Below are 20,134 nucleotides of genomic sequence, written 5' to 3'. Positions count from 1 at the left end.
CTAAATTCAAATCGACTTCTTCGAAGTGCTAATGGTAATATTTCTCTAATAAACTCAATAACTTTCGCTCATCTAAATAACCATGTCGTATATACCACAAAATATACCGACGAAAATGTTTGGTAATTTCACTATTCAGCGTCTTCCTTTTCTTCTTTCGCTTGCACCACGCAATCTTCGTTTGCTTTCTTCTTGATTTCTTTCTTCTTAATAAACTAGACTTCGTTCGTAGGGATCCAATAGTGTTCATCTTTCTTCTCTTTTCCAACACTATATGCAAAGGTAGCAGATGACGTGATGAACTAGGTCTGATTACACCCCACTTTGACAATTTTCGGATCTCTTCACGCACTCCTTCCTTATATTTGTGCGGAATATCATAAGGACGAGCAACAATGGGTTCATTTGTATCCACCTCTAGTCGGTACTGAAATTTATTACACAGGCCAGGAAAACGGGCGAACACTTTCCTATGTTTCATTAACAACTGAAATAATTCTTCTTTCTCGTTTTCACTAAACAGCGTAGCGCGTGTAACTGCATCCCTTATTTCATCTACTGTGAAATACAGATCCGGTGGGAAGTCCTCCACTAAGTCACTAGCTTCAATTTTCTCTAAAGGCTCGGCGCACCCACTGCGGAACACATTCACCGTTCTCGCATAAAAATCATTAAGGTCCCTTATCTCGGACAACACAACAATAGGGGCTACCTTGCACTTAATTTCACTTACATTAGCTACAATGACATTTTCACTATTTCTCTGTATTAAAGGCACTTCACCACTAATTCCTTGAAATTCAACACGCAAGTTACTTCGCTTAAAATCAATGACACTGTTTAGCTTCTCTAGAAAGTTTGCACCGAGTATTACATCTTCATGCAGTTCTGGTAACACAAGAAACTCAACTGGCACTTCCACATTTTCAATTCGTACCGGTAAGATAACCCTTCCTTTCACGTTCTTTTTCTTTCTTCCTAGAAAATCGCACAAAACGATATGCTCTCCTTTTTGCAAATGCACGTTTGCTACACACTTTGTTACTTCTCGAAAAATATTGTACCGTAATAGGCATAATTCTGATCCACTATCTAACAGACAAATTTTGGGTTGATCGTTTAACAAAATTTTTACTCTCATTGTGTTATGACCTAATTCACATTTGATCACTTCTTCTTCATTATCATTACTTATATAATCTTCTGCTTGTAAATCTTCTTCGTTGCACATATGTGGAAAAGTAATCCGGTTTACACTACTGAAATCCCTCCCCTTTTCAGCAATCAAGTGGGAGGGCGCTACTAGTTTAAAGGCACAGAACTTTGCGGGTAAAATCCACTTTGTTGGTATGGAAATTGACGTTGCTGATTGCTACCGTTATTTACACCAGGACCTCTATTAAATGTTGGAAACCAATTATTATTTTGATTCGGACTACCTTGAGAAGTCGACGCACTACTTTGATTTTCGTTTGCCCTTGCACCTTGCGTTTCGTTTCGATTTTCATTTGCACTTGTGTTTTGTCGGCCATTGCCTTGCGACTGATTACCACTATTCGAGTTGTCATTATTTCTGTTAAAATTACCTCGACGTCCACGTCTATGAAATTTCCTTTTCCATCCCTGTTTGAAATTCGGACGCGCACTATTATCACTGCTCATTTCACTACCGTGTTCTACTTTTACATTATTCACGCTAACACCGGTACCCCCTTGCTGTTTTTGTTTATTACGTTGATTGTCGTACATATTAGTAATTCCTGACAATCCTTCGATGGACTGCACACTCGCAAGGAACTGATTTATATTATCAGGCATAGAGCCCATCATAGCTAACTGGTACCGCTTGGGGAGGAGAGTGATGATGTGTGACAATGTAATGGTTGGATTTTCGTATTCTTCCAGAGCTTGAATTTGACTAAAACGCTCTGTCACAAAATCAACAACACTACTATAACGTTTTGGGTCAAACGGAATAGAACGCAAGTTACGCAGACGTGTGGCTTTCACTAAAGGACTCTCAAATGCATTCTGAAACTCTATCACAAATTCTTGAAAAGTTTGACACTTCTTACCGTGTAAATCGTACCATTTAAGTGCACTGTCTTTAAGAATCAATGGCATGATCATCAAATATTCACTTTGAGGCACTCCGGCGAACGACATTTCTCTACCGAAATTTTCCAAAAATGCACTTGCACTTTCCTTCATCATATCACCTGAAAATGTGGAGAGTTGTTTAATGTCTGCTAATCGCAATGAACAACGCCTTACATTCACTTCACTATTTCTTGCACGCTTAATGCGCGGACTTTCTCTTTCGGTTTTGATTCTTGACACGGTTCTCTTTATTACATCACTTTCCTCCTCTGTATCAGACACCGTTTGAGACTCACTGCTCGATTTTCTCTCGCGCTTCACACTGTGCACGGAACCTGTGTTTCTTTGTGATATATTACTTCCATTATCATGGTGCTCATTTGCTAATTCTATACGCTGCACACGTTCTGATAGTCGTTCCACATCTTGCTTGGTTTGTTCACTTAATTCACTGGCGTGAAGACATGTTTCAAAACACTGCTGGTTAAATTTACTCTGCTCGTGGCACACTTGAATACACTCTTGCACTGCTATACCGTATTCACTTTGTTTGGTCTCGCACTTCTGAATTCTACTTTCACGGTACTTGTCGAGACTTTCGACCAAACGCAACCTTTTTTCATAATCATCCACTCTATTGTGACATTCATTTAATTGACGTTGTTGGTCGTTTACTTGGCGCGTATTTTCTTCAACTGTGCCCCGTATATCATGCACTGCATCGGCCAATTCACGTACACTTCTACGTATATCTTCATTCGTATTGAAACACTTTAATTCCACTGCTTCAATTCGTTCTATCAATTCCTGCCGCACTGCACTAATACACTTATTCACATTATTAATTTCACCTGACAAATCATCTTTACATTGGGATATGTTTTCACGACACTCGCTACGTAGTTCCTTGATATCGTCTTGCATTTTCTGTTGGTTTACATTTATCGCCTCAACGCTTTCACTCACACGCTTTTGATTATCACTCAATTCGTTTTGGCTTTCATTCAACTTATTCTGATTTTCTTTAATTTCATTAATTGACGCACTCAGTTCCCTTTGCAAAGATAAGAGAACTGTTCTAAGATCACCCTCAGCCATGATGTTGCAAATATAACAAACTCGCTAACACAAATAATTGACTAATTTCTGCAAAAATCTAAGAATGCAAATAATAAAAATATTCTAATTCAGACAGGATTTAGGCTTCAATATGCAAGGATGAATGCACTGGACAAGGATACAATGACACGAATTTCATGTACTATTAACTCTCTGAGATGGCGGCAAAATTACGCAGCAAGTTTTGAACATCAGAAATACCTAGGCCTATGTTCGTAAACACAAAAACTGAACATTTATACAAAAAGAAAGGTTTCTGCTTCGACACATTTATCCCGGCACCATTTTATAATGTTTACTCCATAGGATGGCGATCCAGATAGAGCAAGCATTATATTTGATAGTCGTAGATAGAACGTTTGCTCGAGCGTTGACGATGAAACAAGTTATCCGAAGAAAGCTCCTTTCAACGTCAGCCACACATAAGCAAAATTCTACATACAACTTTTAAAGACACAAAAGATTCAGCATGATAATTTCGAAAATTAACAAATTACACAAATAAATTAAAAGTAAATTTTGCACCATGTACTCAATAGACAGCCACGAGGCATGGGAGACGACATGCACAATCGCAGAAAACACTCGTCAATCGATTTGAGAATTTTAATTATATTGATACTTACATCACTTTACATAGAGAAATAACTATTAAAAAAAAAGGGTAATAGTAATGGATGTGTCCCTTAATATGAAATATAACTGGATTTGATTAATCACAGAACATAATGAAACAGTGTCTTGTCGCAGCAGTGTAGAATGTGTTGTTAGCTGTCCATCCTGTTTTTGCCAAGTAAGTGTCTCCCGCTAAATCTCTTCAGCTCTCGCTGTTCGCGTGGGTTTCACGCGTTAAGTGACGTAAGAGCGGACAGAGCTGTGATTGGCTGAAGAAGTGTTGATCAAGGTCACTCCGCCCACATGCATTCGCTGCGTGAGAGAACACACATACATACACAGAGAACGTCGTCTGCTAGCCCTTTTAAATTAAAAAAAGAATTAAACTGCTTGAGCTGCATATTGCCAAAATGATGGATAAATGAGTTTATGACAAATGTGTCTCTTACATAAAGTAGTTCATATATCTAATAAGAGAAAATCGCGAAAAACTGAAAATCGGAAATAGGAAACTGCTACTATCGGTTTACCAGTTTTATATACTGTAGTTTTACAATTATACTGGGATCTAATTAATGCTCATACAAACTTTGGTACAGGTAAAGTATAAAGATTCGGATGAAGACCAACCAACAATTGTTCATTAATGTATAGATATAGATTTGCATATACGATGGCTTGATATCATTACTGGTACTATTCTTAAATTTGAGGCCCAGAACCAAAACTATGCTGAAATTAGATTTCAGCAGTTCGAAAACTAAAAGGATCTAGCTTCATGCAAAAACAATTTTGGAAGTTACATTTTGTCGATCAGTTTAATATGTGTGTTCAATGCATCAGTTTCCAATTTTTTTTTTTTTTTTTGTAAATCTGGGTTTACTTTTATTTTATAATTACTGTGAGCTATTGGGACAAGAAAGAAAATATTATTTCCACCTAAATTAAAGAAAATATTACATACATAGAAGATGTACTAAATAATTCGCCCACACAGAAAATCACTAAAATCTACTTACTTTTACAGCCTACTTGATATAAACAAATACACATGTTCTGACCATCTGTCCTAGAATTTTATAGCTAATCGTGTGTCCTATTCTAAGTATGCATCTGCATGTTGAAGAAAAGTAACTGAAGCTCTTACATTTGTTTACAAAATAAAGTGTGATAACGAACAAACAAAGAAGGTTAAGTGGATTTTTTAAAAGAAATTTGGATGTATGCGCCTTTAGTATCTTTTAGTTTCAGCTTTCAAGTTAATATAAATATACAACACTGGCAGCCCATAAACACTTAAAACAAACAAAATGACGGGTATAGGAGGCCCAATCATAGATATACCAGATAATGGAAATAAGCTAATAACTCTGTTTTCAATGCTTTTTCCATAGTTTTCTTAATTTTCTTCCTTCTTTTTCAGTTTATTGTGAAGAACTGGAAAGAACTCTAAAAGACATTCACAGCATCAAATATTATAAGGGTATACAACTTGAGAAACAAATGTCATTTCAGTTTGAAAATCCAGACCCTCGTAGGAAGTGGAAAGAGGGAATTATTAAATCTTCTTTCGTGTATATTCTTCTTGATCCTCGCGTTACAAACAATTTGCCATGGAAAATTGGTTCTATGAGTATGGCCGAAGCATGGACAACATTTCTATCATCCATCTTCTACATAGGAAGAGGAAAGAGATCCAGACCTTATTCCTATCTTTATGGTGCTGTGACGTCATGGAAAAAAGGATTATCAGTGGTAAGTAAATTAGTTATAGAGAAGATTTGCATCAATGTTGTTGACAATGCTGGATCATATAAGGCGTTCTGGTTAGTAAGGGCGAATTCAACAAAGGTTTGTTTCCTGAAAATACACTCTAAGCGTTCAAAATTATCGTCCATTTATGTTGAAACTTTTTTTTTAATTAGGAAAAGAGCAACTGTTTCCACGAACTATACATATAGGCACGAAAATTGGCTGCTACAGAACAGTTTGCTATTATTGCTCGAACATATCACATAATTTCCGAGCATTCAGATTGCACCTAACTTTTGATGAAATCGCCCTTAGTATCCGCAATACCTCATATAATATTGGTTTTAATTTTCAAAATAAAATGCTATAAAATCTCCCAAGATTTGCTACCAGTGATTTCACTAAATGCTAAGAGATTTAATATATCATATGGGTATTGAACTTCAGAAGATAACATAGATATTCTCAGGGAAATAATACAAGGTGTCTATCAGTCACGCAAGTCGCGAAAAAGTCACGAAATTAAAAGACGGTCATGAAAATCAAGACAAAGTAATTTTTTGGGTCACGAGTTTAATTTGTATAAATAAAAGTGCAGACTAGAAAATTTTGTTCTATAAAACGTCATAATTCACCACTAAAAATGTCTATGGTCGGCTTTAGACGCTACGAAATCGCAAGCAAAGCACGCTTTTATCGCATGCATGAAAATTTGGCGTAATTCGCACCCAAATTCACTTTTGAGAATGTTACAAAATTTTATGGATTGGTAAAGAAAAGGCCATGAAAAAGTCACGAAATTTCATTTTGGAACTTCAGTAGACACCCTGTGATACTTTAATTATTTATTGCGACTATCATATTCATTTATTTAAATATGTGATTTCGTGTATTTTTGTATAACTTTTTAAAAAAATTAATAAAGCTTACTGAGTCTTTCCAAGGTAACTGGCAAACATAATGAAAAAAAATGTATATATATATATATATATATATATATATATATATATATATATATATATATATATTACCCTAGTTCTAGTTAGACGTTCCCTAGAGCTATATTGTTAGCATTCTTGCCTTCCATGCGAGAGATCCGGGTTGATTCTCGGTGGAAACTTCTTAACGCTATAAAAAGTCAGCGTGCCTTATATCGAAGAGGTCTTAATTGACGTGTACGAATGAATATGCCTATGTAATGAAGCCGTAGTAATTCCGTTGGTTGAAGATATTCCTAAGACTGATTCTTAATTTATCCCTTCTCTTCCTAATTTTCCGTTTGTTGCATACTGCTTTTAACTACAGAGAAAATGAACTGTCTCTATTCTATTATGTTTGATCCACTAGCTTAATGGCCTCATCTGGTATCATTGGGTAAGACAGAACATTCAAATGAAACAACATAGTAGGACCTCCTGAGAAAATAGCAAAACATTACCTCTTATATTGTATTTTAATTAAGGAGAGAACAAGGACTGTTCTTTACATTAACTTCAGTTTTGTCGTATACCTTCTTTTCAGCTTCTACTAATCATTTTCAGTTCCTAAATACCCTAATCAATCATTAGTTTCTTTACACATCAACTTGAACGATCAAGCCGACTGACGTGGTCTAGTAATCTAAGGCAGCGTTTCACAAACTATTTTTAAGTCACGACCATTTTTATTAGTCATAATCTACGAACTACCCAATTCTTCTCCCTTTCGAAAGCAAATTTTTCTTTTTAATATTTTCCATTGTACAAAGCTTTGTTTTTAACAGACTTAAATCTGATTTAAATTACTCGCTGAAGAAAACAATACGTTTATTTTATTATTTTTTTTAACATGTAACAGTTTTGCCAATTATCCACTTTGGCTTTATCAGACACTATGCTGAAATATACGAAGCCAAAGTGAACAGTTGGCGAAACTGTTACATGTTATTTTTTTTAAAAAACAATAAACGTGTTGTCTAGCTCAGCGAGTAATTTAAATCAGATTTATTTCTTTTTAATGTTTCGAATTAAAATTCCAATAATTTTACATTGGTATTAACAAAGAAAAATTAGACTGGTGGTCGTAAGACCTACCTGTCACATGTTAGAATCCCACCCAGAGCACGGATGGAATGTCCTCTCATCATTCATTGTTCATCGTTTCCTTTAACCGAAAAGATAAAACCACGGTGCGACGTAAAACTCAACAAGCAGGTTCTCTGTATCTGTAGTATAGGATATCAAGTTTTTACAGCATACAGTGGAGGATATTAAAGTTTTACACCGTTCTACATCATTAATTGAATACCTAATTTTTGAATCATATTTCATTAGGACAAAATGTCTTAAACTCAACACCAAATAAAAGGTATGGACTATCACATTAAACTCTTTCGCTCTAATTTCTTAAACTAAATCATGTTATGCTGCAGTTATTACTGAAACATATATTTATACGAACGAAATTATGTATTTCGAAAAATTAGTTCGAAGAAAACTCACTCGTGAAAGCAAACTACCGCTTGTGGATTTTTAATGGCAAATAACTATCATATATTAGGGTTATTTATGAAACATTTGTTTATGAGATATCAAGAAAATCACATGAGTCGTATTTGAGAAAGTAGAAAAAAAAAACACCCTTGTAAATAATTTCGTGACAAGAGATTTGCCCAACATTATAGAGTTATTAATGAAATATGTAGAAAATGGTCTGAGTCATTTTTGAAAAAATGATCTGAAAATAAACTTAGCTCCAGCAGTAAGCTACCCTTATGGATTCATTAATGAGAAATGACTTAACTAGTAAGGATTACTAATTAATCATCAAATCAAATATAAACAAAATCGCGGAGTCACTTTTTGAGAAAATTGTAAGAGAAAACTCACTCCCAAGAATAAAATACCCCTTGTGGATTTAGTCATGAGAAATGCCTTAACCGGTGGAGGAAATCAATGAAATTTTTGTAAAATATTAATAAAATTTCCTGAATCGTTGTAGAGAAAATCGTCCAGAAAAACTTAGTCCTGAGAATAAACTCTCTCTTGTGAATTAATTCATGAGATGACTTAACCAGTGGAGGTTATTAATGAAATATTTATTTATGAAATGCGGGCCGCGGTGGCTCAGTGGGGGTGATTCGCTGACTGGCTGTTGCCGGGAGTAGACGTTGACAGTTAAGCTCCGGGAATAGTTATTTGCAATTGCGAGCTTCGCCTTTATTTCGACATTACTGAAGAGGATTTGCAAGTTTTGGTAGTGTTTTGTGGCTCCAGTGTTAGTGGTACCATGCAAGAACTTCGTAAGAATAGTGTAAAATTTGGTTTTGACAAAACCACACGCTCGATACGCCCTAGCCCGGCTGAATTACATGCCTGGTTATGTGTACATTTTCCCAACATATTTGAGGATATCCAAGCTTTACAGCTCCATAAAGAAGAGTATTGCATGTTTGTTCAATTCAAAAATAGTGATAGTTACGAAAAGTTTATGTCTAAGGCTCCAGACAATTTTTTTTTTACCCATTTTGATCAATCTGTCAGCGATGTGTATATTATGGACGCACAAGTTAATCTCACGAGAGTTAAAATTATGGATTTGCCATTTGATTTTCCTAATGAACAAGTGTCTCAGGTATTATGTAATTATGGTGAAATTAAAAGTGTGGAGTATGAAGTCTGGAAAACTGTGTTTCCTACACGCCTTTATAATGGTAACAGGATTTTTTCGATGACGTTAAAAAAACATATCCCTACTCGCTTACATTTTGACACTATTAAAGGCAATGTCTCCTATCCAGGACAGTTACAAACTTGCCACGCTTGTGGATCACTCGATCACCTGATTTCCATGTGTAAACAGCGGCGACGTCCTGCCCGGTCCACGCGGCTGGAAGGGGACACCCCTGTAATGACAGATCTACGTCATGTTACAACAACTACACGTCATGTCCCCGAACGACTTGTGCCCTTGACATCCTCTGTTAGTGCTACAAATTCCGACGCTACGTCCCAACAAGTGTCAACACCGCTATCTACTTCAGAAACTGATTTCCCCCAATTGCCATCAAATGACTCATCCGCTACCATATTACCAGCTAAGCAACCTTCAGTTCCCACTGATTTGGATGACGGGGTACCATGCACCCCCGAGGGCCCCCCAGGTACACCACCCTCATCTCTTGCTTCATATGCGACAGTAGTACTTCAGGATCCAGCGACAGGTCTTCCTTCTGCTAAGCATGGCACGACCCAGGATATAGTGCTTCGTCCAGCTGTACCTTTGCCCGCTGACGTCTTTAATGATGATACAACCTGTTTTTCGCCTATACTATCAGTAAAACACGTGAAGAAACGTAAACCGAATGTACGAGAAAGTGTAAGTGACCTCCAAACGCCTGACCTTGTGGAATAGCAACTGTGGTAAGACTTCACTAGTTTATTTGTTTCGTCTCGTCATCACGAGTTGTATGCTGTTCTGGTGTTTTGCTTCCTGCTTGTGTTACTTGCGTTATGTGGGAAAGTTATGTCAATTTGGGCTTTTCCTGCTTGTGTATAGCAAAGCTATTAACCTATTTTCGAGAAGTTCTTGGTTTTGTGTTTCCAATCCAGTGTTTTTTGTGCGTGTGTGTGAGTGGTCAACAATATATATGGCGTTTCGCAGATTTACTCGGTGTGTGTGCTGTTCTGCGGGCGAGGTACACTTACAGGTATGTGTCCTGGAGATTTTTACGGCCTTGTAAAGTACACATTTATCTTGTGGGTACGCTTTTTGTGTTTTACCTAATGAACGCTGGGGTCAACTCCCGCTCGTATTTAACTTTAAACATTAACTCTATAAGCAGCATATCGAATAAACAGCTATTAGCGCACTTCATAGCTCTTCACGATGCCGATATTTATTGTTTGCAGGAGGTAAAGGATCCCGACCTATCCTTTGTGTCTAATTATACTGCTATTGTCAATATTGCGCCCCCATCATTGGGCACTGCTTTACTTGTGAAACGAGGCCTCCACGCTACGCATATCCAACTATCTTCGTCAGGGCGGGCCATTCGATGTGTTATTGATGGTATATGTATTTTGGCTGTCTACGGCCCCTCAGGGACAAATCAGCGTATGGCCCGCGAACGTTTTTATCACGAAGAAGTTGTTGACATGCTACCTATTACACGATATCCAATTTTGTTTCTTGGAGACATGAATTGTCACATGTTTCCTCAAGATACGAGCGGTGAATATCACCCATCTCCAGCTTTTCATCTTTTTATTACACATTTGGGCTTAAAAGACATTTGGCTTCATTTTCATAAGAATCATACTTTTACTTTCAAATCAGCCCAAGTGGGCTCACGCTTGGACCGCTGCTATCTCCCGGCAAGCCTCCTAAGCAGAGTATTTGATATACAGCAATATGCGGCTTGCTTTACAGATCATACAGGTATTAATCTGGTCTTACGCTTTTCGACGCAACTTCCCAAATTGTACGGTAGTGGTTACTGGAAATTAAACAATCAACTTTTAACCATCGACCACGTCCGGTGTTTATTTCATGCTAGTTGGACACGATGGCTACGAGCTCGTACGATCTATCCTAATATTAACATGTGGTGGTGTCGCTACATTAAACCCCAAATTCGTACTTTCTTTCAAGGCATGGGGAAATTACATCGCCAAAACTATCGCGAAATGCACGAATTCTTATACAGTGTCCTATGCGAACTGTGGAACCAACCAAGTAGCGTTTCCAATATGGCGGCGATCATGCGTGTTAAGCACCAATTGAAACAGCTGCAACATACTCAATCATTGAGCGTTCACATTGACGACGGGACGGCAGATAGACTTGTTTCTGAACCTTCGTCTTTGTATCATTATGTTAAACGCCTCAATCGCCAAAAACATCAGTTCATCTCTCATGTGTCCACTTCAGAGGGGCAACAGCTCACTATCAAAGACGGCTTGTACGAGCATTTTCAGGAATATTACACGTCATTGTACGCATTACCCGACGTCAATACAGTATTCCCTCCTTTCCTTACCAAGATCCCATCGTGCCTATCCGAACAAGACTGCACTTCTTTACTTGCGCCCATCACTCTTTCCGAAATCGAGACAACCCTCTCCCAAGTTAAACGGAGTACCTCTCCGGGCAGAGACGGGATCGGGTACCGCTTTTACTCAAATTTTTTTACACTAGTCGGTCCCATACTCTGTGAATTATTTAATTTTCTGTTGCAAGGTGGACCGGTCTATCAACATGCAGGCGTTATCATTCTACTACCCAAAGGCGGCAACCCGACAAGCGTGGAGGACTATCGCCCGATCACACTTCTAAACACAGATTACAAACTTTTTACTAAGCTTTTAGCCACTCGCATTAAGCAAGTTATCCTTCCGTACATCTGCCCCGCTCAAACGGCTTTACACTCCTCCCACAATATTCATACCGCCCTTGCGACCATTCGCGACTTCCTTGCTTATGCCCAATTTCAATCTCTCCCCGTAGGAGTTCTTGCATGCGATTTTCGGAAAGCCTTTGACACCCTAAACCACTCTTATTTGTTTGAAGTCTTACAACAGTATCACTTCCCTCCTCAGATACTTACCGTTCTGCACCAGCTTTATCACAACGCTACTTCCCAGTTACAACTTAATGGCCATCTTCTTTCCCCTTTTGGGATTCATAAAGGGGTCAGGCAAGGTTGCGCTCTCTCGGGAATATTGTTCTGCCTTGCACTAGATCCTCTCCTTCATCAATTACAGCACCCCCCTACATCGGCTCTTCACAGCTTCAAGCAATTGACAACCATTTCGTATATGGATGATCTAACGCTCCTCTGTGCGACCACTGTTCAACTTGTCTCAGCGCTACGAAAAGTCGAAGACTTTTCCCTAGCGAGCGGTTTGCAACTTAACCTACACAAAACAACTCTTCTGACGGTCAATAACTTTCAGACCTTGCTTCCCAGGGACGTCTTAACCTCTCTGACCTGCACGACAGAATCCCTCATTTTAGGCGTCCGATTTCAAGCCGTATGCCGCTCGTCTTACGACCATATTTGGCAGCCATTACTCCAGACGCTGCGTATGAATTTAGCATTGTGCCGCTCAAGAACTTTCACTCTAGCTCAACGTATTCAATATCTGAATATTTACATTAGTTCCAAACTCTGGTTCCTAGCGCGTCTTTTTCCACTGCCCGATAAATATGCGCGCCAAATTGATTCATTATTTGGTTGGTTCATATGGAAAGGCTACATGTTCCGCGTGCAACGACGCGTTTTATATCTTCCGACTGCGCGTGGCGGTTTAAATCTCATCAGTGTGCGTCACAAATGTTGAGCTCTTTACGTGCTCACCGCCCTACACCATTTGGAATATGCCTCCTCTCACACTGCGCAATGGTTCCAATGCTGGGTAGATCGCCTTTGGCCAGGGAACAATCCTGCCCACGTTCGTTTTCCTGAATCATGTCCAACATACATCTTACAGGTCATCCTGGCCTGGTCGATGGTTCCGAGTGACAATCCTTCCAAGTCCGGGACTTCTAAATCTCTCTATATCACACTGTTGCAATTTGAATTGATAAATGTTACCCCCCTATGTGAAGTCAGAGAATCGCACCACAATTGGCCTGCTATTTGGCGTACCATTCAAGCTCCGTATCTTACATCCCCAATGAGAGAAGCCTGGTATCGTTTAGTAAATAACTTGACTGTCACAAAAACCAGACTGTTACAGATCGGCAGGAGTGCGTCCGACATATGTGACTTTTGTCCGCAGGTGGACACTTTACAACACCGATATACACAATGCACGGCTACGCGACCTGCGTGGCAAACTCTGTGTTCCTTTCTTGGGCTGATTTGTCGCAGTTCAGGGAGATATTTCACCTTTGATCTCCTTTTATTTCCGGACTTTCAGTGGTTCCCGCCTACCAAACAACGAGCAGTTACCTGGCTCATCTGCTCTACTATTTTATTTATAGACAACTACCGACCTTTCTGTAACCGACATCTATACCTGACATACTTGAACCGAGTTCGGAAAAAACAGTTTACTCACCTAGACGAGCAAAGATTGTTCGCTCGATTTCTCCAGGTGACTCTCGATGTTTATTCTTAACCGGTAATGTTGTTTGTATTGTATCTTATCCTTGCACATATATTTTAGGTGTTCATATTTGTCTTTAGATTTAAGCCTATCCATATAAATATGTATCTATATATGTCTCTTACGCAACTGTAGCACAGAATGTATTCTATATTGCGCTAAATAAATACAATTAAAAAAAATAAAAAAAAGTGGTAGAGCTTTCACCTCTTGTGCATGGGGTCCTTGGTTCGATCCCAACTCGCGGCAAGTGAGCTTTGTGGTGAACGAACATCGTGTGCGTGGGTTTTCTCGGGGTTCTCCTGATTCCTCCCACCCATTTTATTTATTTCTCATCATCACCGTCTTCTTTATCCTAGCCTGTGGGATATAAGATTTAAATATTTCATTTTTTTATTTATGAAATATGAACAAAAAAAACTGAGTCGTTTTAGAGAAAATCATCCAGGAAAAAAACACCAAGAAACTAGCTTTTACGGATGTATTCATGAGAAATTACTTAATTAGTGGTTGTTAGTAGTTAAACATTTATTTATTAAATATGAACAAAATCGCGTGAATTACTTTTTGATAAAATCCTCGAGAAAAGCTATGTTGAATTTTTACTAGAAAAACCACTGAGATCATATTATAGAGTTGTTAGTGGAACATTGATTTATGAAATATGAACAAAATCGTTAGAACTGTTTTCGAGAAAATCGCAAATTTTATTTTCATCCTTCAGTAAATTACCCTTATTTTCATGGGTAGGAAAGAAAATTTAAAAAAAAAAAAAAAAAACTCCTAGGAAATCTTATAACCTTATGAAGTTTTAAATTTGATCTCGATATGTTCAATGGAATGCGCTCCAGGCGGTTGAACGTCTTTACATCGGGACGAACAGACGAACAAAAGTCGAAAATCACTTTTTCGGCATGTATGGGCCATGAAACCTGTAAATCCGAGGAAATCTCGAATTCGATTTTTTCACAATCACCATATTTTCTTCTGTCGTCGCTCGAAATTAAAAAGGAAATTTAGAAAAGACATAGGATAACATTATTACTTGTTTCATAAACAAATATTAAATAATTTATTCTTGTAAGCGTATGTCTTTATTGCTCCCAGATTTCTTCTTAGTACAGATTTGTTGTAAGTATAACAAGGAATGATTACAAATCTGTAAGTTTTACGTCCTACAGTTATGCCGGCTAGGCTAAAGGAGACGGTGATGATGAGAAAGGAGGAAATGGTGGAATGAAGAAAATGGGAGGAAACGGGAGAACCCCCCCCAAAAAAAATGAAATTAAATATTTGAGTCCCATGGCTATGCCGGCTAATCTAAAGGAGACGGTGACGATGAGAAATGAATGAAAATGGTGAAATGAAGAAAGTGGGAGGAAATGGGAGAATCCCCCAAAAAACACGCACATGATGTTTGTCCACCATAAAGTTCACTTGGTACGAGCTGGGATCGAACCAAGGATCCCATGCACCAGAGATGAACGCTCCACCACTGAGTACCGCAGCCCCCAGGGACGATTACAATATTAACAATTGATATCATATTATAAATTTAGTAACTTTATTATTCTGAACTTCCATTGCACAAATTTTGGTCATTTATGAAAAAAATCAAGCTACACGTAACTTTGCATTCGTATCATTGGTATCGTCTGATGAGTATAGAAGACCATGTTAAGAGGAGTTTCAGGACGAAATTATTAATATATATATATATATATATATATATATATATATATATATATATATATATATATATATATATATATATTCCTTCGTATTTAAATCGAATAATTCCTACTGATGATGAAGAGCAAAGCATATAATGATCTTACTGCATAATATGATTTAGTCTTTGAAAATGGATACTCGCTGAAAGTATTCGAAATATCGGACACTAATTCAGTCTACTATAAATACAAAATGATTAGTACAATTTTTATCTATGGTTTTAACTAGTTTTCTTTGTATTCTCGAAAATTGTTGAGAAATCCAGAACTGAACTAATGATTAATCTCTAAATATCTAATACATGTCAGTCTTTGTTTTAGTTTTTCAATTTCGCTCCGTCTACATACATACACAAACAAACATACATACATACATACATATACATATTGTTGGGCAAACAGGTAATCGCAAAATGGCTTGGCAACAGAAGAAGAGGAAGTGAACAGCGAGGGAATGCCACGAATAATTCAAGTCCGAAACAGTTCGAGGAAAACAGATATTCTGAGACAAAGACCAAAGTAATGTCAGTTCAACTGGAGGAGCGAGATAAAATTATTGCTCGAATCATTGAAAAACAAAACACCATGCAGGCGCACATCAATTTTCTGAGGGCCACAGGGTATGAGCGAAAGAAAAGGAAAAAGTCGGCAGAATTACAAGAGAACAAACAAGGTTTGGAATCCTTGAGTTTGATATAATATTCGTTAAAATATTTTGTTTCTTTTGGTAGGTTCTGATTTTGTAAAAGGGGGAGAATTGTTGGATATTGGATAATGGAGAATGGCACAAAGTGCTTACAAAGATGATACTAGACCGTTACGTAGTTAAGAGAGTAATATGTGCAAAACAAAAAATGGATAGATTTGAGTTATGTTAAGACAAGATTAGAGGAATGTTATGAATGTTAAATAAGATTTATATTATGATGTAAGTAAAGATAGTGGATTTACGAAACACGATTGATTTAAGGAATTGAGATTAAAGTGTAGGCATAAATATAGAATAAAGAGGTTAAATAAGATATTGTGTGTAGTTGAGATTTTTAACACATATATATATGTATGTATATGAAATCTTTACGTTTCACGTCCCATGGTTATGCCGGTTAGGCTAAAGGAGAAGGTGATGATGAGAAATGAATGAAATGGTGGAATGAAGAAAGTAAGAGAAAACGGAAGAATCCCGAGAAAACCCACGCATACGGTGTATATATAATCACCATGATTATATATACACACGGGATTATATATATTAGGATTACGAAGGAAGGACTCATACTATATCTTAGTCTGTGTTGGCAGCAGAGTTTGAACATATAAATATGCACACCGAAAGAGACTCCCTAGCCATAATAATAATAAACAGGTAAATATGTCATTCGTTAATGTGTTATGTAAAATACATTCGAGAATTTTCAAATCATGTTATTCGTTTACTGTATATCGAGCGTTAAAACATAATTTTATTTACAATAGTTTTTATGGTTATTGGTGTTGTATTTGATTTTATATGGCTCTAAATTCCCTGTGCTTACTCTGAAAATTATGATTGTTTCTTAACACCTTGACTGTCACCATGTCTGTTGACCGATGTCTGTGCGCCACTGGCAGCAATTCGCCACTAATATGTTTGTTTCGCCTTTGTTTTAGCCACATAAATGTATGCCTTCCTCTGTGTATGGTGCATTCACGCGGCTTGGACATTAGATTTTGACATCTACATCATGTGTATACGTGACAAAAGTGACATATATTATTTGTGTTTGGAAAATTATACACGCGGTACTGCATGGGAGAATCGTGTGTGTGTAATTCCATACACATGGCAGTCTTTAATAACAAACGGCAAACGACAGTATAATCTATAATTAATCATCTTTCATAAAATTAGTCAGCTAATAGACGTCACTACCTGTACTATTAGATGTTGAAGTATACAGGAAATTTGTCGATTTAAAACTATTACATAATCTAAATCATTTAGTTATAGTGTTCCAAATTTGTAGAAATCGTTTTTAATCTTTTTTCTGATAAACAATCTAGTAATTGTATGATACGACACTGTTACTTTTTTCCTTTGCAGCAAAGTAAAATGACCAATCATGTTAAGGATATATGGAAAGATAATTTGGGAGTAGTATGTTTACATGTTTACGACAAGGTGATACCTGTGGAGGCGTGTACTCGAGAAGCTGCTATGATTGAAGCTATAGGTTAGATGTTTAATATATTTTTATTCAGTTTTTTGAAATTCCGTTCTGAATTCACTCAGATATCCTTTCTGGATAGCTTCTTCATTCTTTATATCTAACATTATATATTTTTTATTTCTTACCTCTACATCTTTAACTCTTCGTTTTAAAATCATTTTCTGTAGTACAAATAACGATTCTATAGGTAATGTAACTTCAGTGACATTTACGAGATTAAAAAATAAAATTTGTTCATGCTTTCTCTCTCTCTCTCTCTTTCTGTCTCTCGATATATATATATATAGATAGATAGATAGATAGATACGAGGGTCAGTCAAGAAGTTCCCGGAATTTTGTTGCAGCTCTTTATTACCACAATATAAGTACTCATTTACTTAACCAAAGTAGATACTTTCGGAACAGATACACTTGTTCTACCGCTCTTGCCAGTATTCGAAACACCGATGAAAGTTTTTAATCTTCCGAAGTTAAACCGTCGCATGGATTTCGATCTCTTCTACGATGGTAAAACGGGTACCTCTTGAGGCCCATATTTGACCAAAAATCCGATTATCCAAAACTGTTTTTAAAGTTATTAAAAGTGCCTGAAGCAGATTTCCTAACTTTACTCATGAACTTGATGTTCACATGTTCCTACACCACACACACACCTCCGTTCAGCTATACTAGTCGTACTCTGCCTGTTATGACCTATTCATACTTGGCAAATTCACGATTAGGCAACCTAAGGATCGTACTGTACAAGATTGATTGTGATTATATCACAAACATCAAAACTACAACAATTTTCCGGGAACTTTTGGCTGTTTCGCATGTAATTTACATATATATAAACGTAACGAAAAAGAAATATTTACCTACCACAGATCTATTCGTACAATTTAATATGTTTTCTGTGTCTTATAAATATTGGAATTCAACATATATAATGGTATAGCATTTGTTAAATGATGCAATGTGGATTAGCAGAATATATAAATTGTCACGTGTATAGTAGGTCGCATTAAATAAAATTAGTTACAGGATTCCGATTATAGTATCGAGATAATAAATATAGAATATATAGGCGTCTCAGGCATGCTGAAATTGAAAGTAATAAGAAGAGCATAAATTTAACTAATTTTACGTGAAGATCTCGGGGCTACTGGAATTAAGATTACACATGCTACAGTTTTTACCATTACCAATAGAACTCAGTATAGTTGGAAAAATTAATGAAAAATTTAACGGAATAAAATTAAAAATTAAGGTAAAAAATTAATGTCAGAAAATAATAACGGTTAAAATTAAAATTAGCTTAAAAATTAGTCGATTAAAATCAAAATTAAAAATAATTTTCCATATTTACCAATAAGAATTGTCTTGAGCAGTGAAAACTAATGCAGAATGTAATGGATAAAATTCAGGGCATGGGAAAATTAAACAGTTATTATGAAAAGTTATAGTTTTTATGCAAAACTGGCAATTAATTAAAAAATGTCATAAAATTGAGAATTTTAAAATGGAGCCCACAGACCACTATTCTACAAGTCAAAATTAAGCGAAAATGCTATATAATAATATACCTTGCGGGGCCTCATTCAACCGCTACGGAGAATCGAAAATTTCATTCCGTGGCAACGTCGTAGATTAACTTTGAACTATTAGCATTGCTCTAGGAATCCATCAAGCAGTTACGTCGATTGTCGCTAGATGGCAGTTAAAGTAGGTAGACGCAGAGTAAATGGAAATTATATTAATTACTATGTAACGGTCATATTGAGGGATCTAGAGATTATTCGAACATGTTGATTGGCTAATCATTTGTTTCTGCATTCTTTATTGGCTATTCCTTCTCGATTGTAAAATGGGTTGTCACTACTCGTACTGTTTCAAGAAAAATCACAGCTTTAGCAATTTGTGCATATGTGTATTTTTATTTTTTTAGTTTAACGTATCACAATTATGCACCTAGACTAAGGAGAAATAGTAATGATGAGATGCAAGTAAACGGTGAAATGAAGAAAGTGGGAAGAAATGAGAGCACCCTGAGAAAACCCACGCACATAGTGTTTATCCACCACAAAGTTAACTTGGGGAGCTCATCCGTGGCTAAGCGGTTAGCGTACGCGCCTTTGGCGTGGGAGGCCCGGGTTCGATTCCCGGCGGGAGCTCATGTGGTTCGGATTCCACGTTAATCAGTAGGTCCACGTCTCATATAGCCTCGCTGCTGAACGGGACGTTAAACTCAAAATCAACTCAACTCAAAGTTAACTTGGCGGGCTGGGATCGAACCAGGGACATCATGCGCTACCACTGAGCCACCGCGGGCCCTATAAATGTGTGTAAGCAGTTTACGCAGTGAACTGATACAAAGCCAAGAGTGTCATATTACAAGCTTGTTTCACGTCATCTGGAACACATTTAAAATTTTTGAATTTTTAACTTTTTAACGTATTGAAAGTATTATCAAATATAAAACTGGTAATAAACAGTAAAATGCATTGTAAATGCTTGCACTAGTGATATA

The 20,134-nt window shown here is 37.0% G+C and overlaps 1 protein-coding gene across 2 annotated transcripts in view; it reads left to right on the top strand.

Annotated features, from left to right (window-relative positions):
- LOC145678632 (uncharacterized) overlaps nt 1-20,134 on the top strand; it is a 90,693-nt gene that overhangs the window by 63,607 nt on the left and 6,952 nt on the right. For both annotated transcript variants that reach the window (XM_081749000.1, XM_081748999.1), the window contains exons 8-9: nt 5,258-5,589; nt 17,496-17,625. In XM_081749000.1, coding sequence (XP_081605126.1) covers nt 5,258-5,589; nt 17,496-17,625 — 462 coding nt within the window. The remainder of the gene's footprint in view (nt 1-5,257; nt 5,590-17,495; nt 17,626-20,134) is intronic.

The sequence above is a fragment of the Thermobia domestica genome, chromosome 2 (genome assembly GCF_964235325.1).
Source record: "Thermobia domestica chromosome 2, izTheDome1.hap1.1, whole genome shotgun sequence".
Lineage (NCBI taxonomy): Eukaryota > Metazoa > Arthropoda > Insecta > Zygentoma > Lepismatidae > Thermobia > Thermobia domestica.
The sequence above is the reverse complement of the archived record's forward strand: the minus strand, read 5'-3'. Positions and strand labels throughout refer to the sequence as shown.